Consider the following 26,535-nt stretch of genomic DNA (forward strand, 5'->3'; position numbering starts at 1 on the left):
TCGTTTTCTTTTACTCACTAGTTTGTTAGTTTTTTACTTTACTTACTAATAGTTGTTTTTTACACCATTTCTTTCTTTTGTCTTCATCAATTGTGATTTTTTTTTATAATTTTTGTATGAAAAACTATAAAAACCTATATTGATTATTATAACCATTCTAACCATTTGAAATTATTATACAATTATTATAATAATTCTGTAATAAATTATGAATCTGGCTACACATGTTAATTACGTCACCAATCAGAGTGCTGGGTGACTCTAATGTTGCCTGTGTGACTGCAGGAGCTGAAGGCTAAGCTGGGAGAGCTGGAGGGGGCGGTGAAGTCCAAGTTCAAGGCCTCCATGACGGCCCTGGAGGCCAAGACCCTGCAGCTGGAGGAGCAGCTGGAGCAGGAGGCCAAGTAAGTACTGTTATATACAGGCTGTCAGCCCCGTGCACCTTAACCCTGTCACTGCCACACTACCGAAGGGTTAACCCTTTCACTGCAACAATACGGAAGGTTAACCATTTCACAACCACACTACAGACGGTTAACCCTTTCACAACCGCACTACAGAAGGTTAACCCTTTCACTACCACACTACAGAAGGTTAACCCTTTCACAACCACACTACAAACCCTTTCACTACCACACTACAGAAGGTTAACCCTTTCACAACCACACTACAGACGGTTAAACCCTTTCACAACCGCACTACAGACGGTTAACCCTTTCACAACCGCACTACAGACGGTTAACCCTTCACAACCGCACTACAGAAGGTTAACCCTTTCACAACCACACTACAGAAGGTTATAACCCTTTCACTACCACACTACAGAAGGTTAAACCCTTTCACAACCGCACTACAGAAGGTTAACCCTTTCACTACCACACTACAACCTGTCTGTAAATGGTAAATGGCTGCATTTTTATATAGCGCTTTTATCCAAAGCGCTTTACAATTTGTTACTCACATTTTACCCATTCACTCACCGATGGCGGAGGTGACCATGCAAGGTGCCAACCTGCTCATCAGGAGCTGTTAGGGGTTAAGTGTCTTGCTCAAGGACACTTCGACACGCTGCCCGGGAGGAGCGGGAATCGAACCGGAAACCTCCGGATTCCCAGACGACTGCTCTACCTCCTGAGCCACTGTCGTCTGTAGTGTGGTAGTGAAAGGTTAACCTTCTGTATTGTCGCAGTGAAAGGTTAACCTTCTGTAGTGTGGTAGTGAAAGGGTTAACCTTCTGTCGTGTGGCAGTGAAATGGTTAACCTTCTGTATTGTCGCAGTGAAAGGTTAACCTTCTGTAGTGTGGTAGCGAAAGGGTTAACCCTTTCACTGCCGCACTACCAAAACGGTTAACCCTTTCACTGCGACAATACACAGAGGGTTAACCCTTTCACTGCCACACAACAGCCGGTTAACCCTTTCACTGCCACACGACAGAAGGTTAACCCTTTACTATCACACAACCGACGGATAGTAAAGGGTTAACCTTCTGTCGTGTGGCAGTGAAAGGGTTAAAGCCAGTGTAGCTAAGCGTGTCCTCCTCTGTGCCACCAGGGAGCGGGCAGCAGCCAACAAGGTGGTCCGCCGCACGGAGAAGAAACTGAAGGAGGTGGTGATGCAGGTGGACGACGAGCGTCGCCATGCCGACCAGTACAAGGAGCAGGTGAGGGAGAGTTGGCCTCTTTGAGCCGCTGCTGTCGAGGGTTTGCCGTTGTGCCTTTTTTTATATTTAAAGTTTTTTATTTTTCTCAAACAAGACAATACATACATGACAAAACAAGACAAAAAATAATAATAATAATAATAATAATAATAATAATAATAATAATAATAATAATAATAATAATAATAATAATAATAATAATAATAATAATAATAATAATAAAATAATAAAATAATAATAATAATAATAATAATAATAATAATAATAATAATAATAATAATAATAATAATAATAATAACAATAACAACAAGGGGCGAAGGGGGGGGGGGGGGTTGCAGAGCGTTACAAAGGTTCAGTACACAAACTTATTCCACATAGTGATCTAATAAAGTTCAGGGGACCTTGAAGGCCATCGGGCCTATCACTCTCTTGAAGAGACAGAGCAGCCTGTTCCATCGATAGCAAGTCCATGAAGTCCTTGCGCCAGTTCTTCATACTCATGCCGTTGTGCCTTTTGAGACGACAAGTAGTTTAATTTAGGTGTTAAAACTCTCGAGGTTTTAAAGTGGTTAAAAATACAGGTCTTTCGGCGCTCCAGTAGCACACCACATAGCGCGCTGAGTCGCCAAGCGGTCGCCCCCGGGTTCGTTTCCCAGACCCGGTGGCCATATGCCGCATGTCTTCCCCTCTTCTCCTCCCGTTTCACCCTCTCTCCTCTGTCTGTCCTGCGTGGCCAGAAAAAGCTGAAAATGCTATAAATAAAAGTTTATTTTTTTTATTTTTTTTAATACAGGTTTTTCTACAACTGATTTTGCTATCAAAGTTGTAACCTGGATGAAGCAGGCAAAGAACAATCCCCCCCTAAGTAATGTCAGAGTTGTTGATATATAAACCTTGCTTCACTTAAATCCTTATTTTCTCTGCCTCTCCCTCGGTGTTCCTCTCTACCCCTCTCTCTCTCGCTCTACCCCTCTCTCTACACCTCTCTCACTTTACCCCCCCTCTCTCTCCCTACCCCTCTATACCCCTTTCTCTCTCTACCCTTCTCTTTCTCTACCCATCTCTCTTTACCTCTCTCTCTCTACCCCTCTTTACCCCCCCTCTCTCTACCCATCTCTCTCTCTCTCTCTCTCTCTCTCTCTCTCAGATGGAGAAGGCCACCTCTCGTATGAAGCAGCTGAAGCGACAGTTGGAGGAGGCCGAGGAGGAGTCCACCAGGGCCAACGCTTCACGCAGGAAGCTGCAGAGAGAGCTGGACGACGCCACGGAGGCCAGTGAGGGTCTGACCCGGGAGGTCAACTCCCTAAAGAACCGCATCAGGTACTGAGAACAACCCAGGATCTTTATAGACAGTTTTCTGAACATGAACTCTGTCCCCAACGCTAGAAATCCATAGAAACTAAACACTCCGGGGGCGGCTGGGTAGCGCAGCGGACTAAGCGCTCGCCTACCACCACAGAGACTCTGGGATCTAATCCAGCTGTCAGCGGTACCTCCGGCTTGGTCGGTCGTCCCTACTAACACAATTGGCAGTGTCAGCGGGTGGGAAGCCGGTGGGGTATGTATCCTGGTCGTTGTAAACAGCGACTCCTACTGGTCGGTCGGGGCGCCTGTTCAGCAGGGAGGGGATCTGGGGGAGATAGTGTGATCCTCCCACGCGTTACGCTCCCCCGGTGAGAGTCCTCGCTGTCAGGTGAAAAGAAGCGGCTGGCTGACTCCACATGTATCAGAGGAAGACATGTGGTAGTCTTCTCCCTCCCCAGACCGACAGTAGGGGGCAAAAGCGCGCAACGACCAGGAAGGGAATTGGCATAACGACTAAATTTGGATGGGAGAAAATATGGAAAAAAAGTGGGAGAAAAAGTAGATAAATAAAAAATGAAACTAAACACTCTTTCTCTCTTGTCTTTCTGGAGTCGCTCCACTGGCAATGAAGAGGAGGGCAGATGTTTTTTTTTTCATTTAACCCTTTCACTACCACACTACCAAAGGGTTAACCCTTTCACTGTGACAATACAGAAGGTTAACCCTTTCACTGCCACATGACAAAGGGTTAACCATTTCACTACCACACTACAAAGGGTTAACCCTTTCACAACCACACCACAGAAGGTTAACCCTTTCACTACCGCACTACAGATGGTTAACCGTCTGTAGTGTGGTAGTGAAAGGGTTAAATTCAGGACGTTGTAGCAGTTACCTATATCCCATTAAAATTGCAGGTCTTTCATAGTGTCCACGTGATGGACTCGTGTGATGACATCACACATTCTGGTTTCTCTTCCTGTTCATGTTATGCAGATCTAGAATAAAGTTTTAAAGATCAAATAATTTGCGGTTAACACATCCTGCGCCATAAACGAGTTACGCCGTTTTTTAAATCAATATTTAATTTTTTCGCCATGGCATTCATAATTCATCCAGCCAACCTCCGGTGCTGCAGCGGGACCCTGAATGACATTGCAATGCCTCAATACCGCCGCCTGGTGGATGGTCGGGCGAGTTACACTCTCAAAACCGGAAGTTGTGATCGGTGCGTCGAGGAAATTCCTCCGGCAGTAATATCTTGATACGTGGGTCCAGACAAATACTGGCGTGCATATGGATCGCTTCCATAACGCAATAATCGGAATGATTTCGCATACAAATCGGAAATGGATCTAGGCGATCGGCGTCAAATAATTGGGATCTTTTTCTTCCAGTCTCATCGGCGAACGGTAAGAGGACAGTAACGTTATTTTCAGCCCGATTGTGCGTTTCTTTGTTTGCAAACAGTCTGATCAATATATCAACCGATCATATACATTTGAATTTTTTAATATAGCGTGTATAGGAAAGAAACGGCAATCGATAATCTATCATATGCGTTTGGGCCTATAACTAGCATTTTTGGAATTACAGCAGAAAAGCTTATAAACAGACGGTATTAACACAACAATGTATGAGGGGCGGCTACGTGGCGTAGTGGGCAAGGCGCTCGCCACGAAATCTGTAGACGCTGGGCTTGCCTGTTCGAGCCCAGCGCTCCACATTGCTTTCAGTTTAGCTGGTCGTTCATACTAATACACATTGGCCGTATTAGGGGGTGGGAAACTGATGGGTGGGGATCGGGCGTTGTGGACAGCGACTCCTACAGGTCGGTTGGTGCGCCTGCGCAGTAGAATCAGGAAGTGTCGGGGGCAGCGTGAGCCTCCCACGCGTTACTCCTCGCCACTGAGATCGAGCTGCGCAGGTGAAAAGATGCGACTGCTGTTACCTCAAGTACCGGAGGGGACTTGTGCTATGTATGACTTAGTCCACATTGCAGCTGGCTTGTGGGAGGCAAGAAACAGCGTTCGTGACAGGGGAGGGTTGAATTGGATGATACGAAATTGGGATGGGAGAAAATATAGAAAAATGGGAGAAAAAGTGGATAAAGTTAGATGCAGTAAAGGGACATGGACTTCCAACGTGCCTGAAAACATAGACATATATAAAGGCTAGATGACTCACCCGAGCTGCTGGCCAATAGGGAGGTGTAGTCTGACGTCACTTTAGTTTCCCCGCGCGGTCCACCCGTATAGGGATTTATCATTGGGAAAATGTATTATCGGCTATTGTAATAATTCCCTTCTATCACTAACATTATTGTTTAAGCATTTTTGGTTGAAATAAAGTTAGTTATACGGTTGTTTAATGTCATTAAAAATAACTACACTTTCCTGTCGTTCAGTGCTGTCGCCTAATACACGTCACGGCCATTGTGTAGTTCCTCAGTGAACGAAAACATAAACGTTGTTATTTTGCTACCTTTACGATTAACACATTGGGCGCCGGGGGTTGTGCCCATCTTATACCACTCTCTGCCACCGTTGAAAGCCTATGGAGATGTTTACCTTCTTTGCAGGGCTATAACTTTTTTAATTGTATTGCTATATTGACATTACTATGGCCCATTCAACATCGATTATCTATCGTTCAGGATGTAGGAACGTTATATTTTTTCATTCATACATTGTTGTGTTAATACCTTCGAGAATATAAGTATGTTTTAATCTTTTCTGCTGTAATTCCAAAAACAGTAGTTATAGGCCCTGAAGCATATATAGATTATCGATTGGCGTTTCTTTCCCATACACGCTATATTAAAAAATTCAAATGTATATGATCGGTATACATTATGCTTCATCATGCGTGGAGGAAAGGGGGGGGGGGGGGTGGTCGTTTATAATTCCTTGATCGTCGGTAACGGCTTTATTTACTATGGGTTGATATATTGATCAGACTGTTTGCAAACAAGGAAATGGACAATCGGGTTGAAAATAACGTTACTGTTCTCTTACCGTGCGCCGATGAGACTGGCGGAGAAAGATCCCAATAATTCGACGCTGATCACCTAGATCCATTTCCGGTTTGTATGGCGCAATAAACGCCGAAATCATATCGATTATTGCGTTATGGCAGCGATCCATATGTACTATAGTATTTGTCAGGAGTCCCGTAGCGAGATGTGACTGCCGGAGGAATTTCCTCGACGCACCGATGACACTTTCCGGTTTTTGAGTGTGTAACTCGCCCGACCATCCACCAGGCGGTATTATATTGATCTAAAAAAACGCTGTACAGCGATGTTGGCGGTCAGCGCATGGCGGGCAATAACGCTGGAAATCGATTTTGGCAACCAATGTGTTAATTGCGGATTTTTTCATGTTGAGCTATAGATTGTGGACACACAGAAAGGTTCACCATGCCAATGTTCATGCTTTATTTGTTTTAAACGAGACGATTTAGAAATGTATCCATTGGAAATACATTGCGATTTCAAGAGGGGTGGACCGTGCGGGAAACAGCAATGACGTAACCACTATACCTCCCTATGGAGACCGACGTTGCCATATGGTGGCCATCTTGCCACAGGCAGCACGCCCACTCATATGGTGCATGTACTATTGAAATAACCATAGCTTGCTCAATTTTGAAACGGTTTGGTTTGTTATAAATGTCAGAGATAAGGATAAGGATAAGGATAACTTTTATTAATCCCTCACTTTCAGAGCCCTTGCTTAAGCTTGATTTACCCGTTGAATACCACCATCCACTTCAATGTTAGCGTTAAAAACGCCTAATCTATGTTTTAAATTATGGCTATGTGTCTAATCTGCCCGTCGCTTTATCAATGACTTGTTTGCAGTCAACATTGTCGAAGCTGATTGTTTTTTTATCGGTTCATTTTCGTTTTATAGCATTTTTAAAAGCCCTCGTTTTCAAGGAAAATATAAAGATTCCATGATAAAAGACATTTACTGGAATATTCTAGAATACACAAAAACGTTGTAATTTTTCGGCCTATTTATGAATCGTTTTCAAATAAACGCTAGATTATCGATAGTATGTGTACGTATGCACGCTATAGACGCGAGCTGAAAAATCGATTATATTATTTCCTCATCAGCGATCGCGCACACACAGACACATCACACATAGGGCAAACGCTGAGATCTCAGCGAATACAACTCTGATTATCCCAAGACTGGTAAAATAGATTCCTTACCTCAGATCAGATGTTCTCCAAAAAGATTATTCCAATTCCTGATCGCCATTCCAAATATCGATCACGCTTATTGATTGATTATTGGCTGCTGTGAATATATATTCCAGGCTAATTCCCGTCCCGCGATGACTTCCATGTTGATCAGACTTCTTGCCAGCACAAGGAGCCAGCTGGCTCCGCCTCTACATATCTACAGATCCCAGGTCAGTCTAAGCGACTGACCTGCAGTTACACAGGGATAGACGATAGGGGGCGCTTTTTTCCATTTTGAGCTCCTGTAGGGGCTGGTGTACCAACGAGAGACTCGGTTGATGAAATATGATTTCAGATCGCTAATAAAACAATAAAACGATATTTGTCGTCGTGGGCACTCAGTGGGGGGGCTAATAAAACGAGATATGTCGTCCGTGGCACTGAAAGGGTTAAGGAAATTCTGTGACATACACATACAGCTCATATGTAGTTATCATACTGCAGTGCATACTTATAATGGACTTTCATATGAAAATAATTTCAACATGTCCAAGCATAGCCACTTTAATAACGTTTGTAATAAACAAAACCGTTTGTAAATCGGTTGAAAATGTAACAAGCTATGGTTATTTCAATAGTACATGCACCATAGACATTCATGTTATGAGTGGGCGTGCTGCCTGTGACAAGATGGCCGCCGATGAACTACGCTGGAGACTCCGCCTTGCACCATAGTTATATATATCTATGCCTGAAAGCACATCAATGCAGTGTGCTAAGTATTGTAAGTGTGTGTTGTGAGTGTGTATTGTAAGTGTGTGTTGTGAGTGTGTGTTATGAGTGTGTGTTGTGTGTATTGTAAGTGTGTGTTAAGTTAGGGTGACCATATTGTGATAAATAAATAAAAAAGAGGACACTCTGCCTTCAGCCTCAAGATACTTAAATGATACTCGAAGTTTACTCAAAGATGCCTTATCATTTTAATATATTTAAAGTATGCCTCCTCTGTATGGATAGAAAATTATTAGGGATGTCCGATATTATCGGCTGATATCGGCATTAAAATGTGATATCGGAAAATATTGGTATCGGTTTTTAAATTTTTTTTTTTTTTTTTTTACATTTCTATAACCTTTATTTACCCAGGCAAGCAAGTAAGAACAAATTCTGATTTTATTTATTGTCAAAAGTATGCATAATTCCACAACAAGAGATTACCTGAAATTATTAAATGTTGGGGGGGGGGGGGGGGGGGGGGGGAACCCTGCATATATCGGTATCGGTTGATATCGGTATCGGAAATTAAGAGTTGGACAATATCGGTATCGGTAAAAAAGCCAATATCGAGCCTCCCTAAAAATTATTGTTTCAATTATTTTATATAACAAAATAATATCTCTCTATAACCAAGGTTACTCAACATGCTGTATTATGCCTAAAGTAATCTATCTGACAAATCAAAAAAAATAACTAAATCAACCTATGACAAAATAATTGATATTTTCAAGTCTTACTGAATAAAATAAATAACAAAATAATATGAAGTAATGTTCTAAATAATACCTCTTCTGTATTAGAAAATCCAGCTTTAAAAAATATATCTTTGTATCTTTTCAATGTAATGTAAATTATAAAACAGTAACCTCACAAAGGTTTTGTACACTAATTTAAAAGTGCACTATGCAGTTTCGGATTTGTTTACATTTGCATAACTTGCAATTAGTGTACAAAAGTAATTTATTACACACATAATCCTTAGAATGATTGTATCATAAGCATCTTATCAAACCAAAACATAATTTTGAGGCATCAAAATTGTTTAAAATTATTTTCTTTCTCTCTCTCTGTATAGCTGCGTACTTCAATAAATTCGGTCAACTTTGCCATCAAACTCTCGCCTCGCACAGCTTTATTTGTAATGTTTTTCTGTGTCCATGTGAGCTTTGAGATCGCCAGCACCTTTTATTAGACACAGAAACATATGGTCAAGCTTTGCACACGTTGCACTCCGCTTCCCATTTGTCTCGACCAGGACGGTAAATTGGGAATTTTCTGGGCAAAAGAGGACGTTTGGTCACCCTAGTTAAGTGTGTATTGTAAGTGTGTGTTAAGTGTGTATTGTAAGTGTGTGTGATGTTCCCACCAGGCGCGGAGGTCCCGTCAGTGGCTTCTCCTCCTCCTCCGGGCGCTCGGGGGGCGGGCGCCGCAACCTCAACCTGGACGGCGCCTCGGTGGACCTATCCGACGACGACGCGGACAGCCGCGCCAGCGACCTGAACGAGACACAAGCCTCCAACACGGAGTAAACACCCCCACTCCTCCACCACCCACCCCACCTTCGCTGCCCCAACATACCTGTCTACCAAACCTTACCACCTACAACGACTGGGCCCTACCGAGATCATCGTCTCGGTCCCGTCTCAAGCCTTCGGACACGAGGCGACAGTGATGACGTTTCTTTAGGGAGACCAGGCTGAACCCGCCTGGCAGCATGCAAGCCCTCAGCCCTCTGTGCTTCTGACCTAAGAGTCATCACTACAGAGAACCCCCCCCCCCCCCCCTTCCTCCTACTCCCATAATGAGCCCTTCACTCCTGGGGACTTAGCAGGGGCTAATGGACTGCCTTACTCTTGTTGTGCTCTGCTCTGGCCGCTAGGCCTGCAAAGTCTTTTGGAAATGTATCTTCGTCATACAGTCCCTCTTCCATTTCAATAGGCTTGGAATTATGTGCTTAGCTTAATAAGAACGTATACTTAGGTACAAAGTGCTTTTTTATACATAAGAACTGTGTGTGCGTGTGTGTAATGTAGGCAGAGGTTGTGTGTGTGTGTGTGTGTAATGTAGGCAGAGGTTGTGTGTGTGTGTGTGTGTAATGTAGGCAGAGGTTGTGCGTGTGTGTGCATGTGTAATGAAGGCAGAGGTTGTGCGTGTGTGTGTAATGTAGGCGGAAGTTGTGAGTGTGTGTGTAATGTAGGCGGAGGTTGTGTGTGTGTGTGTGTAATGTAGGCGGAAGTTGTGAGTGTGTGTGTAATGTAGGCGGAGGTTGTGTGTGTGTGTGTGTAATGTAGGCGGAGGTTGTGTGTGTGTGTGTGTAATGTAGGCGGAAGTTGTGAGTGTGTGTGTAATGTAGGCGGAGGTTGTGTGTGTGTGTGTAATGTAGGCGGAGGTTGTGCGTGTGTGTGTGTGTAATGTAGGCGGAGGTTGTGTGTGTGTGTGTGTGTGTGTGTGTGTGAAAACAGGATTACAAGGAAGCGTTCCCTCAGTTGGTTGTGTGGCAGTTGGTTTTCACAAAACAGTTTGTGTAAAAACCATTTCACCCTCACACACACACCACCCCTTAGCAGGCCTGACAAACGAAACAAGACGCTGTCCTTATCGAACGGAAAGCCCATCTCTCCCAAGACACGTTGCGGTGGCCAACGGAGTGCTTTCGCCAGCTGCTTTGTGTTGCATGAGCTTCTTGCTGACGTACAGACTGGGCTTCCACACGACGCGACAGGAAGCGTCTTCGGACACGCAATGGAAACAAGAAGGAAGGTGAACTGGAAAAAAGTATTACTGTGAAGAAGAAGAAGAAAAAAAGAAGAGCTTTCTCCTATAATGTTGTCCTCAAACCGTTTTCAACAGAATGATTAGCTGGGTTGTTTTACGAATCTCATAGGTCACCAAGATATCTCCTGGTTTTTGTATTTTGACCAATTAGAACACTATTATTTGATATTGTTCTAGGACTTTTATACTTAGATCTATTTTGCAGACGGTTAATGCATAGGTGATCACTGGTGAATGCATATCAAGAAGAATCGCTGGAAACTGCACATTGAGGTTGCCCCTCGTAACTGGAACCCAATTGAATATGCTCTACTCTCTTGAGCACACCTGTGATGAACGGCCTTTGCATTCCATACTTCCGATGACACTAAAAACTGTTACAATTTAAGATTAAACATGTAGTCCGACTAGCCATGGGGACGTCCTGAAACAGCTGGGGTTGTTCTCTCACTTCCGTTAAAAGTGTTTGTGCCATGGTTTTGGGAGTTGAACCCCAACACTACCCCAAAAGTCCTTCTCTTAGACCCCACTGACCCTTACCAAGCACCTCGTATTCTCAAAACTAGTCAGAATGTCTCAAAATGTGTGCTCTTGCCATTTTCCCCCTGATCTTCTACATAAGACGATTGCTAGCAAGGCGAGGGAACAGTTCTGAGGAATAGGGTTGTTGAGACAGTCGGAATGCACTGCTAGATGACATAGTTCCACAGGGAATGCTCCGTGTCAGATCTTACAGGGAAGGCATCTTGGCTCTGTCAGATCTTACAGGGAAGGCATCTTGGCTCTGTCAGATCTTACAGGGAAGGCATCTTGGCGCCGTGTCAGATCTTACAGGGAAGGCATCTTGGCGCCGTGTCAGATCTTACAGGGAAGGCATCTTGGCGCCGTGTCAGATCTTACAGGGAAGGCATGTGCCAAGCCACTACAGCCCCCTGGGAATGTGAACGCTTAGACACATGCCGTGGAATAGATATCCGTCTATTCCAGCTGGGAGTTTTGTGTTTTTCTTTTATTCCATATCTGAAATGTCATCTATGGAAAACTCCCTCCACCACCTCCTCCAGTGTTAACCTAACGGTATGTTTCTTTAAAAGTGCCTTAAGACACTGAATAAGAGCATAAGTGGGCGATGCGATGTGTTCACCTGTGGTAAACAAAAGATGCGTTTCTTCTAAGCGCACATCTGCTGTATGTATTACGCAACGCATAAACCCCTAAGGAAACAGGTAAACCAAGAATAAAGTACATTACTTATCCCCAACTTTTATTTTCCTTTTTGTATTTTTGCTGTGCTTCATATCATACCCAGTACGTACCTCTCCCAGTCATTGTAACCACCTAGCTAGTGTATTTGGGTCCAAAAGAATTTAAGGATCAGTGTTACTTTTCATTTAACTACATATGGAACAGGGCCATATCCCAAAAGTATCTTGACACACAATGATAATCTAAACCCCGTTAACATATAATAGAACTAAGGTCTGTGCAACAAAAGAAAATACTTTGGGTAATCTTGGATTTGGGTGATTTCATTTGGTTAAAAGCTTTAACATCCATGAAGTAGTTAATTATTTGTATTATTACCCTACTGGCTGTTGACAACCAGGCATTAAACTGCAAATACTCCTCCCACTGTTTTAGTTCTTGTATTTCTAGACTGTCCTTTTATTTCTTCTTTTTGTTTTGTAAAAGAAAAATAAAGCATATTCATTGTAGCCATCATGTGTTAAGTTCTTCTTTTGAAAGCCCAAAGTTGACTTTGCATTGAAAGATCAAAGGTACTTTTTTGAAACCCACACCAGGATACAAAAGATAATGATACTTTTGGAAAACCAAACCAAGTTTTAACAAAAAACTTCCCCCAAAAGACAAAAGCAACGTCATACTGAAAACCACTTTTTTTTTTATTTAAGACACAAAAAATAACCTACAAAAGACTGAATTAAGTAACCAGTTACCATGAAATGTCATTTGTATTGCCCCCCCAAAAAAGCACAATTTTAAGATGTCACCCACAGCTCCAGTCACATGACAAAATAATAGGTTTTCTTCACAATGACATCCTGACAGACCACATATCTCAACGCTCATGGGGGACATATGGTGAATGTCAGAACACACACACACACACTGACCAATACACCCCATCTAGTTAGCTACGGAACAATCTTTGGCGCCATTCTTGTTGGTGCTATTGGTCAGTCAAGCACATAATGGAGTATAGGTCTGGTAGGGAAGATTAAAGGACGTGAAGTGATGGGTATTGACCATATCCACACGGCGGCCATTTTGCTCTTATGTCTTTGCCCAGGGTGGAAAGGAATCACCAACAGAGTGCGACATAAGGGAAAAATGGCCACCGTGTGGATATGGTCAATTGTTAAGAGAAGAATAAGGAAGAACAGTATCGTTAACGGAGGTATTCAGTAAGGGGGGGGTAAGGTAGATAAGATCGAAAACGAGTCTTGTATGACATACATACAGTACACACAAACATTCACAACTCCCAGAAATGCACTGACAGCTGAGTAAAGAGGTTGAAAGCCAAGCGACATCTTGCACTTTTGCATTGAGCGTTTTACAGTCCTGCATAGTTTCTTTTTTCAAACTTTTTTTAAATACAAACTAAGGCGTCGTGTTATATATTGAGTCGGGAGTCTTGTTTAGAGTCGATAAGCAGATAAAGGTGAATAAAAAATCTTGAAATTACAAAAGAAAATAATAATCTGTTAATTCAGTAGAGGCTACAATCGCACTTTCCTCCCCCCTCTCACAACTCGTTCCTCTAGTCAAGAAGAGGAACTTTTAGAATTCAAGTCTTGTTTCCAGAAAAGGTCCAGTGTGATATACAGCACCAAAGACACACTGAGCAAGAGAGGGGGACACACACACCCACACACACTCGTACTGAGGGGGAAAACACACTCGTACTGAGGGGGAACACACACTCGTACTGAGAAGGGGATATGCTCTCTCTCTCTCTCTCTCTCTCTCTCTCTCGTTCGCTCTCTCACACGCACACACCCGTACAGACTAACCTGGAAAGAAAATACAGTATATTATGTTTATGTACATACACACATTCAAAAATCAATCTTGCCTGCTCACTCACACACAAAGCACACACTCCTAAACTTTTTTTTGTTGTCCCTGTGTAAATTACAAATAATTTAATCAATATTAATATTAGCTACTTTTTTTTAATATATATATATATATATATATATATATATATATATATTTTTTTTTTTTAACAGTCATTTGTGGGAGCAGAGGTGACCTTTAACGAGAAGATTCTACAGAACACGATTCCCATGTTGGGAGACGAAGAACAGAAAAATTATTCCTATTTCAATCTGTTTTTTTTTCTTTTGTATTTTTTTTTTCTTACAGCAAGAACAAAAAGAGTCCTAATATTCCACATAAGCTTAAATACAAATATTACGGAGCTCACCAACTCTCCCGTACCTCCTAGTCTCACTCGCTCTCATTCCACAGTGATCAAGGTCGGTCATATGTAAACATTTTGACAAAAAAAATTGAAATAAAAATAAATGTTTCATCATTCACCCCGACGTCTTGTCCCAATACCCAGTTAATTAGAAAATACACTTAAATTAATTCATCATAATTGCCAATTGTAGTGGGGATACATTATTATTATTTATTTTTTTAGGTCCATTAAACAGGGACAAGGGAGGTTCTCCTGCCCATTGCAATACATCATTGTGTCAGTCCATCAATTTGAAGATTCCTATGGGTAGAAGGTCTCCAGGAGGCTGTCCCCTGCCTGTTGTCCGGTCTTATTGGTCAGTGGGACTTCCTCTTTGTGTCTCCACCCTGGCTTTGGTTCGTATCTGAGTAGAAAGGACACGAGAGACGGGAAAAAGAATCACTATGATAAAAAGGAACGAGACACCACTGTCACATGTCACATAAAAAGGTGTACAAGTGTTGTACATTATGGTGTATATGTTTTACAGACGTATGAGTTTACCCTATAACGGTAACTGAACCGGGTTGCTGTGAAAATCAACCCGTCCAGCAGGTGCTTTTAGCACGGGTCCCGGCAGGAAGAAATAATAAAGACGTTTTCCAAAAAGGAAATAGTGGTGTTTATTGTACAAAAAGGGGACTGAAACCCATAAACACACACAATAGGGATAAGGTAAGGGAGAACAAACAGGGATATACAATAAGACAAGCAACACTAAGCAAAGAGGTACACACTAGACAAACACAAGTTATAAAGTGTGACAGGACACAATCAACACTCACGTGGTAACACTGGTCAAACCAACCAGTGCAACAACAATGCTATTCACAATGAACAGAGTGCCACAAGACACAATAAGGCTACACAAGCCACAAGCAACCTTACCTGGTGGAACACCAGTAAGATAAAGCAAGTAGCAGGGTGAACCACAACACTCACACCCTCACTTCCACACCACAGTGGAAGAAGGCCAACACAACAATGAGATACTCTCAACTAGGGCTGCAACGATTAGTCGACATAATCGACGACGTCGTATTTTCATATGAATCTACGAATGAAAAAGTAAAACGTTCCTACATCCTGAACGATAGATAATCGATGTTGAATGGGCCATAGTAATGTCAATTTAGCAATACAATTAAAAAAGTTATAGCCCTGCAAAGAAGGTGAACATCTCCATAGGCTTACAGTGCTGGCAGAGAGTGGTATAAGATGCTCAAATTGCGTGGCAGGGAATGTGTTAAGAGGGTGGAGGCCAGGGGTCAGAAACTTGCCAGTTCCTGGTTGTCTGCTATTTGGTGCGACAACTGCACAGTGGAATTAAACATCCACTTCAATAATTCCTTCCCGTTTTGTTTTAATGTGATATTCAGATGGTTCTTTGGCTTTAGTGGTGAAACTGTAAAAAATATATTTAGCTTATGAATGATACCAACTGTAAACATTACTAATGCTAAATGCATGAATCATAGCCATACCGACTGTAGAATTTAATGCTACATGCACAGGGATTAAAGCAAAAAAAATCTCCTGACTGAATTTCAGGCCAAGTCATATTCTTATTTTAACCTCCACTGTATTTTTATTTATTTTTTTATAGCGTTAGCGTTTTAAGGGAGCCTACTTGTTTCGGTTTCGTCGATAATCCAATGTACAGTCCCCCCCCCCTCCCACCCAACCACCTCCAATGTACAGTTCCCCCCCTTCCACCAAACCTCCTCCAATGTACAGTTTCTTCGTCAAATGTATATACTCTTTTTTAGACTCTTATTGTATCACAAACAATACTGTATTTGTAAATCTGGTATGTCATAAATGTATAGATGTAGCAGTATTGTCTATCTGTATGTCATGCATGTCATATATGTTATGATGAATTGAAAATGGGGGACCCTGATGTAAACAAGATGAAAGTCTTTCTCTGGTCTGCATCCCCTTAACAATTGTGTGTATTGAGCTGTACTGCAGAGGGATACTATTTTCTCAACCAGAGCTTTCAACCAATGCAATGGAACCATTCTTGCGGCCTGCAGCGGGATACTATTCTCTCAACCAGAGCTTTCAACCAATGCAATGGAACCATTTTGATTGACAGTCGATTCGGCCAATTACGCCACACCGCTAGCACCCACCTCCTGCTGTCCTTACCACCAATCGGCAAGCGTTTATTCATTTTTCTACTTTCGGGCATGCCGCCATTGTTCTGTTTGCGAGAGCAGAACACACTTAACGTAGCTACGTTAGCTGCCCGGCCCGCCGACCGGCGCTCCACAGCATGACTAAATGAGACAATGATTTTACTGCAACAAATGTTATAATAAAACAAAGCCTTTCTATACATTTGTCTGGTTGAAAACTTTATTAACAGATTTCAGAATGTGTAGTTGGGTACGGAATGAGCAACGGAATGGAACCGAGCTATGAACGGACTAACGGAGTAATGCCTTGTTTACTGCTATCTTCGGGTAAATAATATGCTCGTTATTGAACGTGTAACACTAACTATATAACGTTAATGCCACAAAACGAATGTTTGTGTCATTTAACAGCAGATACTTTCTTAAATGCCATCTTCCCGAGAGAGGGTGTTGACGGGGAGTTGTGTTATTAATAGCATTGAACAGCTAACCGAAAGCTAGCGTTAACTATTGTTAAAGGTTTAGCCATAACGTTACCTTGGCTAAAGTTGGGGCTATTCATAATGCAGCAATAATGGCTGCAGACCTGCAAGCAAAGTACAGCAAGTTGGCAAAGGAGTATTCCAACGCAAATCACATTTTCACCAGTAACGTTAGTCTTGCATCTCCCGGTAGCTAATGAACGGACTCGGAGTAATGCCTTGCTGCTATGGGTAATAATAATATGCTGATGTTATTGTCCGTGTAACACTAACTATATAACGTTAATGCCACAAAACGAATGCCTTGTTAATCATAAGTAGTTACTTTGATGCAGTAGCTTGTGTGTGTGTGTGGGGGACGGCGGGCGTTGTGCAGGTAGGTCGCGAGTGAACTTTTTTTTTTTGCCTTTTGACGCTACACAAATTGATGGGTATTTATCGGCGACTGCTATCGGCACATTTGAGCTTATCGGCCGATAGGCCGATAGCAGTCAACAAGGCACTTATCGGCCGATACCGATACCCGACCGATATATCGTTGCACCCCTAGTACCCATTCTGCAATCTGTTAATAACAATCAATCAATATTTAACAGATTGCAGAATGGGTACAATACAGTACAGCTCAATACACATAATTGTTAAGGGGATGCAGACCAGAGAAAGACGTTAGTCTCGTTTACATCAGGGTCCCCCATTTTCAATTCATAGTGACATACATGACATACTACAGGTATATAGTAATGTTACATTTGTGACATATACGATATGCAAATATACAGTACTGTTACCCATAGATCCTAACAGAGATTATACATATGATGGGGAGGAGAGACTGTACATTAGCAGGGCTGTACACTAAGCTTTTTCACTAGGGGCACACTTGCCCCTAAATGAGAAATGTATAGCCGTTTATAGAGATCTATGCCAATTAATGTTTTATGTATATCCGGGACTTTTTTTTTTATAAGAATTGAGAGGTATTTGTATATGTGACCTTTATTTCGAAAACCGTGTTGCGACGCAACCTTGTTTAAGTTTGCGCTTTTGACAGTGAAATGTTCAGTTCAACTTAGCTCGAAGGAAAGACTAATCAAAAAGGTTTAATTGACCCGTATGAGGCTCTTACGGTAGGACTTTGATTGTTTATAGAAGAGGAATGCAATACTATGCAAAACGAGCCACTTTCATACGGGGAACCGTGACAATTATTAGTATTATCTTATTTGCATATTGTCTCATTATTAGATAGATAGATTGGTTGATACTTTATTGATCCCCGGAGGGAAATTTAAGTAGACAGTATTTCACGTCCTAATAGTGGGCGACTCACCTAATGCATGGCTGAACGTTAGAAGTGTCCGTGTCCCCGTCAATCATCACTGCCAGATCAGACTTAATTTAATCGGCTATGGTCTCTATCATCTCTCCACATCGGACGTGGTTGTCATAAGATGGACTGATATCCGCTCCGTTCTTCTTGCAGAGCAAAATTAGCGGCTTAAATTTATTGAAAGGAAGTTCTTTGGCGATGCTGCTGCACAGAACTGGCCACATTCAGTTTCGATTCGATTGTTCGCAAGGAATTCTGGGATTTGGTGTTGGATGTGGACTCTACGCAGACATGGTACCGTACTTTTCGCACTATAAGCCGCACCTGACTATAAGCTGCAGCAGCTAAATTGAATGATGTGTACATATATAAGCCGCACTGGACTATAAGCCGCATGTGTTTTAATGTTTAATTACCATATGTAAGGAGTGGAGCCTGCGGCTTAATTTGACTCAACGCGGGAAACCTCACCCGGCCCGGACAAGGAAATGATTGACAGATTGATTGCTCTTTCTCGATTCTGTGAGTGGTGGTGCATGGCCGTTCTTATATTGAGCTTTAAGTTCCCACCCATTGGGACACAATACTGTCGGACAAATAACATTAACTCATTTACAAGTTGTATTAAGTTTAGCAAATAAGGGAACAGATAAATAACATTTCAATGCAGTAAAAAAAGCAATATTTCGATTTTCGGGTTGTCCACATATAAGCCGCACCGTTGGGGAAAAAAGCTGTGGCTTATAGTCCGAAAAGTACGGTATTTAATCGCACGATAGACTACAACTTCCAAGTATATAGCGTGGCCCAGATTCACTTCACGCGCAAATCTTTTTTTCACACAGGCAGCTACGCAGTAAATTCATTCATTGCCGACAGATTTTTTCATAGCACCGTGACATTATGCTCGCCAATGACTGCTTGGCGCGGCCGCGGTAGAAAAAAAAAAAAGGCCCTTTTCATGATATTTGACGCCTCCGATTGGCTCAGGTTAAAATCCGTCACGACTCCGAATCAAATGGAGGGATATCCGTCTCAAGACGGAACGCTTTAATGCCTGTACATGCATGAATCATAGCCATACCGACTGTAGAATTTAAACATCACTGATGCTACATGCATGAATGTCATAGAGGCAATTTGTGACTATTTCAAATTGGGGGCAAATAAATCTTCATTATCACAAAAAATAAAAACTGTTGTTAATCAAAATGCAGTTTAAATGAATTTCACAAATAATTAAGAAAGGTATCGCAGCATGCCGTTCTTTCAACATTAGCAGTGGTGCAGACTAGCTATCAGAGAACCAAATACTAACTCAACTAAAATGTTCTCCTGTTTCTCAGACTATAGGAGACAGGACCGTCTGAAAACACAGGAGTCATCAACAACACCAAAGATTAGATTGGTGTATACAATACTCCTTTTCTCCCCTAGAGGGAGCTATGGAAACACACCCAGCACTATGACAAGAGATCAGAGTGTGTATACAATACATTCTACCCAGAGGCAGACACCTGTGATGTCAACAACTCCTCCTTCTCTCCCCTAGAGGGAGCTATGGAAACACAAGAGAGAGGACATGAGGGTGGTCAAGAGATCCTATTCCACGACAACCGACAAGGGATATTTCACTTTAGTGAAACTTGTCAAAGTGCAGTAACCTCGTTCCCAGTTTTATCTCCGTGAGATAAAGCCTGGTAAAGAACTACTGCCGAAAGTGTCTATGGGGTAGAATTTCCGGTGTATGTACTTCCCCTGGAAGCTGCCTCCGAACGAATCAATCACAACACAGTGTTCATGAAAATGCATCCCCCCCCCCCAGAAACAACCTCGTTATCGCCGCTTCGTCCAGCCTCACGCACGGAGATAAAACTGAGAACGAGGTTAGCCTCACAATACCCAAAAATGGAACAGACGAGTACTGTTACGCAGACGAAACCAGTTGAGGATACCGGCCAAAGAAAAAGATGTCTGTACTATAAACAGATCTGGGCTGACCGGAACTGGTACGCCTATTGCCTGTACTTCCGTTTAGACACTTTAGGAGGCATATCTTGTCCAGCCTAAAGTGCAGCAGTTTCACCTCCACCTAAAGTAATCTACAAGAAACTAGCGACCACTGCTGTCCCCGGCATCTGCCGTCAACACCATCATTCCTCCCAGGTGTCGGGCTCCTCGTTCACTTCCATCGTTTTGGGGACCTACTATAAATAGCATGCTTCTGAAGTATAAACAAAGATTTAAATAAAGCAGACTATTCTGAGTCAAAGGAACGTGTTTGTTATGGCATTTTGAGTCTATGTAGATTTATTACCTTTGAAAAATAAAAGCAGATCCGGTCAACTGGTTGTAGGTTTGAATGCACTGTGTATCTTTGCCTTGCATAGAAAGTTGAGGAGTGGTTACCATGGTTACCATGGAAAGATTCTAACCTTTCTGTGAAAAGTTGACAGTTGGTCAAACTACACCTCAAGTGAGAAATAGTTCCTATACATTAGCTAAAAAAAAGCAAATACCTTTGACTCAGAAAAATATATTCCACAGAACAATATTGCTGAATAATAATTTATAGTTATAATTCAGAAGTATTATATTTCAACTTGGTCCTCAACATGAATGGAAGTGAATGAGGAGCCTGACACCTGGGAGTAATGGTGGTGTTGACAGCAGACGACAGGGACCGCAGTGGTTGCTAGCTTACTTGTATATGACCGAGATAAAAGGCGTGCTTCTATTTAGGGCTGGGCGATATGGCCAAAAATGATATCACAATAACGATATGATAATGTTATCATATCACTCGATAATTATCTATATTGTTATAAGTATAAAAAGAAAATTAAAAAAATTTAAATGTACATTTTTATTTTATTATATATATATATATATATATATTTTTTTAACAACAGATGTATGTTTATTTTGCAGCAATTCTTTGTCGTTGCCGCCATCTTTAGTGTTAACATCCCCTCACACTCCAGTTCTCAGGCTGCAGCTGGTTTGAAAGCGAAAGTAAACAGGCTGTGGCTCCAGGGGAGTTGAATAGTTCTGGCTCTGCTAGTTTATTTTCTATCTTTTGGCGCTTTTTTGGTGGACAAACCACCGCACATGTGCACCGTGACTCGTGACTGGAGACTAGCTCTGCTATCACACATAGCCTGATGTGTACAGACGGTTTCAAACTGTATTTCAAATTAGAAAGCAAACAAAATAAATGGACGAGAAAAATAAATCTCAATTTGGTCAGTATTGTCATTTGGACAAGCAAAGCAATTACTTTAAGTTGCAGGCAAGAAAGACAAGTCTGTCTACTGTCTCTGGGTTTAAAACTGCCCTGTTGCAGGTCACAAAAAAATAAATAAAAATGTATTGATTTTTTTTTTTTTATCAATCGATAATATATCGCGATAATTATCGTTATTGTTTTATCGCCCAGCCCTACTTCTATTATGCAAAGCGCAGAGTCAGAGAAGGAACCACACAGGCCGAGACAACCACCCAGTAACACTGAAGCAAGCAGTCAAGTAGGGAACAAACCACAGCAGAGAAGCAGAGTCATGGATGAGACTTGACAACTAGGGATGTGCACAAGTTCACTTTTTCGTGGTTGGTTAGTTGGCGGGTGATCTGAACAAATAACCGAATATTCTGTGTGTTCTTATGTTCACAAAGGCTAGAATAGATGACTGCAGCGTCTGGCACTCTGCCATGGAACTTACACTCATCATGCTAGGCTAATTTGATTAGCTAGCTAGGTCCGACATCCTCACTTGTATTAGGACAAACAAATGCACACAAATTTAGGCGGCTTTGTGAACATTTCATTGTGGTCCACATATCCCACACATGGACAAGAGTTTCATTAAATTCTCTTGAAGTTTGCTACAGGGCTACGTTGCAGCCAGATTAGATACTGAGCAAATAAAGAATGACAACAAAGCATGCAGAGGCCAGGCAAGAACAGGCTCCAGGCTCAAGTAAATGGCACAATACTGCCTTCTAGTGGCTGAAATCTAAAATAGCTTTTCAGTCTAAATGGTTCCATCCAATAAAATGATCGATAACATGCAATTATTTTTTATCACATTACAAAAAAGTCAACTTTGATCCCCACAAATGATTATTATTATTGAATTGTTAATTGTTTTATGACCCATCTCTATTAACAACAACAAAATGGATGGAGAGAGAAAGGGGGGAGGAGGAGGAGAAAATTACCTGAGAAAGAAAGCTGCGCCTGCAAGTGAGGAGGTAGGCCACTCTGCGCCCCTGACTGGAGACTCTTGTACAGATCTGAGGAGAGATGGAGGAAGGGATGGAGAGATGAGAGGGAGGCGAGATAACAAAACGAGGATGTTGAAAAAGAGATGGACGACATAAAAGGAGAGAGAAGGAGCTTCTATCCCCAGGCCATCAGGATGCTCAATGACAATAACACTATGTAACAAACCATCAAATACACTCACAGCACACACACACACACTCACTGTAGCACCCACTTTACCAACTTTAGACACTTTATATTTATTGGTAAAGAGATTTGCACTACAACTCATACCTCGTTGCACCTTACCCTAAGTTGTACCTCATCCCATTTCTGCATTGTACTTTATATTGCATTGTAACTCAGTTAAAAAAAATTCTACTCTGTATTGTATTGTATATTGAACACTTTTGTTTACACTCGTTACGTACTTTTGACTTCTATTCTTTACTTATCTATTTTATTTTTATCTAGCACACTCAGGAGCAGAACAGGAAAAAGCATTTCATATAAAAGTATTCTGTATTTTTGTATGACAACTAATAAAGAAACTTGAAAGGAATGAGAGTGAAGAGTCAGAGGTTTAGAAGTACAAAAGGGTTGAGATAACAAAACACAGGCAGAGAATATAGAAGGAACAAATGAGAGAGAGAGAGATGGAGAAGAGAGAGGACATGAGGGTGGTCATAGTGAGGAGGCACAGTTTGGAGGAGGTAGAGAGGCCGTTACACTTCAGTAGGCAGGGTTCCCACAGACATTGCAAAATGAAATTCAATGACTTTTAAGTACTTTTCAAAGTACTACTTTTTCATTTTCACGGATGTCGCTCGAAGGATACAATTCACTTTTAAATGCTGTTTTTTTAAGCATCTTCTTGGCCTGCTTGCCAGCTAGAGCGAGCTAGAGCATCACACACGAATAAATGAGGAAAAGCAGTTGGAGCGCGCGAGACAGTGACTCGTCAGATTTGATTAAAACAGAACAAAAAAATATATTTCTTGATTCAGAACAATTTGATCATGGATGAACAAAACATTCAATGCGAATGGTTGATTTGAATTTCAATGGCTTTTTAAGCACCGTGTTAATTTTTTTTGGTGTTTTCAAGGAATTCCAGGCCTCTTTTTTTTAAGAAATCAAGCACTTCAAGGACCTTGTGCGAACCCTGTATAATATACCTTTGGAAACATCTATTTGCCGCCGCTCGAACGGCACCTCACTCGACCAATTCCGTGCCTTGGTTCTCGAGTTACATGACGATATGTCAGACAAGCATCTTTTTACAGGCCACGCATCAAATGACCACATCGGACAGTATACGCTCGAGAACTGACCAATCACAGCTGATGGCGAAAATGATTGGTCAGCGTTGTAGCCAACGAGTGTCCGCTTCCAACGATACCCCACGTGGGGGGTGCGAATATAGGACGTAGGTGAAAGTTGACGAGCGAACATGAGTTTCTGAACAGATTCAAACAAAGAAATGTGAACCTGTACTTAACACATCCAGCGCCGGAAACGGCTTACGACGCGTTTCAAGTTCATGCTAATTCTGCCATTCCACGGCGTACAACGTTATTGAGATCATATTTCATTTTTTCGCCATGTTATTCATAATTCCCTCACGGAGCCTGGTCTGATGCAGTGGGAGCATGCACAACTCTGCAACGCTTCAATACTGCCGCCTGGTGGATGATCGGCGAGTTACCAAACCGGAAATGGACGAGTCGATCTCGGTGCGTCTGGGAAATGCGTCCGGCACTCGCATATTGACTCAAGACACACACGTGTATATGGATCGCTGCCATAACTCAATAATCGACATGATTTGGGCTGTTATTATTATACAAACCGGTAATGGATCGACTCGATCGCAGTCAAATAAGTGGGATCTTTTTGCTCCAGTCTCAGCGGCCAACGGTAAGAGGACGCTGACGTCATTTTCAAGGCGATTGTAAGTAGTTTACAAACCAACTGATCAATAAATCAACCCATACTACATAAAGCATTTACTGACGATCACGGACTTATAAACGACCCCCCCCCCCCCCCCGTTCATCCGCGCATGATGAGTCATAACGTTTAGGATCGTATTCAGTTGGATTTTTTAATATAGCGTGTATCACGAATAAACTGCAATCGATAATCTATATTATGCGTTTAGGCCTATAACTAGCGTTCTAGGAATTACTGCAGAAAACGAAAAAAAACCATATTTATATTTTAGACGGTATTTTCGTATGAATGTATGAAGTATAACGTTCCCACATGCTGAACGATAGATAATTAATGTTGAATGGGCCATAGTAATGTCAATTTAGCAATACAATTTAAAAAGTTATATCCCTGCAAAGAAGGTGAGCGACTCCATAGGGTTACAGCACTGGCAGAGAGTGGTATAAGATGGGCTAGAAGCGTGGCAGGGAATGTGTTAAGGCTATGGAACCGCAGTGTTTTCCAGCTCATACCTCTATGCTGGAATAATGGAATATGAAATCTTGCAACCACTAAAGAAAAATAGTAAAAAAATTGCCACTTTTCTGCCTGCCTGAGGCTAGCGGAGGTAAGTGGCAAATATTATATATGCTGTCTATATTGCTTGCAATTGAGATAACGTCTGTTAAGTATTTTTACAGTAATTGTTATGGGTTCATCGTTTTAAAATCCCAATAATGTTGTGGGTCCATCAGACTTTGGGTGAGTAACTAAAACGTGAACACCACACAAGGCTTAAGCCTGATATAGAGAGGTTATTGCAAGACGTTTTAAGACCACACAGACATTAATGCAAACACACACACTATGAGTTTTAAAAAGGGCCCCAACCTATCCAGCCAGAGCCTGCTCTCTCTCCTATGTCTCCCCTAATCAAGTCACCCTGTCAGCCTGCCTACAAACTCAGGAAAGAGAGAAGGAATCTACAGTTGGCATTGGGGCGGGGGGGGGGGGATAACAATCTAATTGATGGAATGAAACTATACCTTCCATGTTTAAGACAGCTGGCCACATGGGGAGACCTGCTAGATTTTACCGCCTAAATTGACACATCTCAAGCCTTGCCCCCTTTTCCTTGTTTGACTTTGTTTTTTTTCCCCCGAGGGAAGAGCAAGAATTGTGATTGGAGGATCAAGAAAAGAGGGCGAGGCTTGAGATAGGTCAAGTCAACTATGCCTCTTTCCTTTCTCCGATTAATTAGCCAACGTCTTTATCTCAGGAACACTCCGATTCATGTGTGTCCTCTAGTTGTTAGAATTAACTCTTTCACCACCACACTACCAAAGGGTTAACCCTTTTCACTGCGACAATACAGACGGTTAACAGTCTGTAGTAGGGCGGCTAGGTGGTGTAGTGGGCAAGGCGCTCGCCATCAACGCTGGAGACGCTGGGTTCAAATCCAGCTCTCGGCGTTGCCATCAGCTTGGCTGGTCGTTCATACTAACACAATTGGCAGTGTTAGGGGTGGGAAAGCTGATGGGTGGGTCCTGGGCGTTGTGGACAGCGACCCCTACAGTTCGGTCGGGGCGCCTGCACAGCGAGGGTAGGATCTGGAGGGAGGTAGTGTGACCTTCCACACGTTACACTCTCCCAGTGAGAATCTGCACTGCCAGGCTGGCTGCCGGCTGGCTGCACATGTGTCGGAGGAAAGCATGCGACAGTCTCCGGCCTCCCGGACCAACAGTAGGGGGGAGTGCGCAACAACCACTTGGGGGTTGGGAATTGGCATAACGACTAACAGTGGGATGGGAGAAAAAAATCGGAAAAAAGGAGGGGGGGGAAAAGATAATAAAAAAAAAACAGTCTGTAGTGTGGTAGTGAAAGGTTAACCTTCTGTAGTGTGGTAGTGAAAGGGTTAACCTTCTGTAGTGTGGTAGTGAAAGGTTAACCTTCTGTAGTGTGGTAGTGAAAGGGTTAACCTTCTGTAGTGTGGTAGTGAAAGGTTAACCTTCTGTAGTGTGGTAGTGAAAGGGTTAACCGTCTGTAGTGTGGTAGTGAAAGGTTAACCTTCTGTAGTGTGGTAGTGAAAGGGTTAAACGTCGGTGTGTTCATTGGTAGCAGTTCATGTACATAGCTATGTCAATCAATGTTCATCTGGACGTACT

At 42.2% G+C, this 26,535-nt stretch overlaps 2 protein-coding genes across 4 annotated transcripts in view; one reads left to right on the top strand and one right to left on the bottom strand.

Moving 5' to 3' along the window:
• Positions 1–12,363, top strand: part of LOC311232183 (myosin-10) — a 91,524-nt gene extending 79,161 nt beyond the window's left edge. The window contains exons 33-37 of one of the 2 annotated variants that reach the window (XR_014619927.1): positions 286–404; positions 1,553–1,661; positions 2,809–2,981; positions 9,311–10,144; positions 10,207–12,363. Coding sequence is in view for 1 of the 2 variants with exons in the window: in XM_084318881.1 (XP_084175007.1) it covers positions 286–404; positions 1,553–1,661; positions 2,809–2,981; positions 9,311–9,470 (561 nt within the window). In the remaining variant the exon portion in view is untranslated. Of the gene's footprint in view, positions 1–285; positions 405–1,552; positions 1,662–2,808; positions 2,982–9,310 lie in introns of both variants that reach the window. The other variant, XM_084318881.1, reaches the window with a different exon arrangement.
• Positions 12,364–12,599: 236 nt separating this feature from the next.
• ubn2a (ubinuclein 2a) overlaps positions 12,600–26,535 on the bottom strand; it is a 38,316-nt gene continuing 24,380 nt past the window's right edge. For both annotated transcript variants that reach the window (XM_084317891.1, XM_084317890.1), the window contains exons 16-17: positions 22,390–22,464; positions 12,600–14,573 (exon numbers count right to left, since the gene is read on the bottom strand). In XM_084317891.1, coding sequence (XP_084174017.1) covers positions 14,527–14,573; positions 22,390–22,464 — 122 coding nt within the window. In that variant the 3' untranslated portion in view covers positions 12,600–14,526. The remainder of the gene's footprint in view (positions 14,574–22,389; positions 22,465–26,535) is intronic.

The sequence above is a fragment of the Notolepis coatsorum genome, assembly GCF_963971535.1.
Source record: "Notolepis coatsorum genome assembly, chromosome: 7".
NCBI lineage: Eukaryota > Metazoa > Chordata > Actinopteri > Aulopiformes > Paralepididae > Notolepis > Notolepis coatsorum.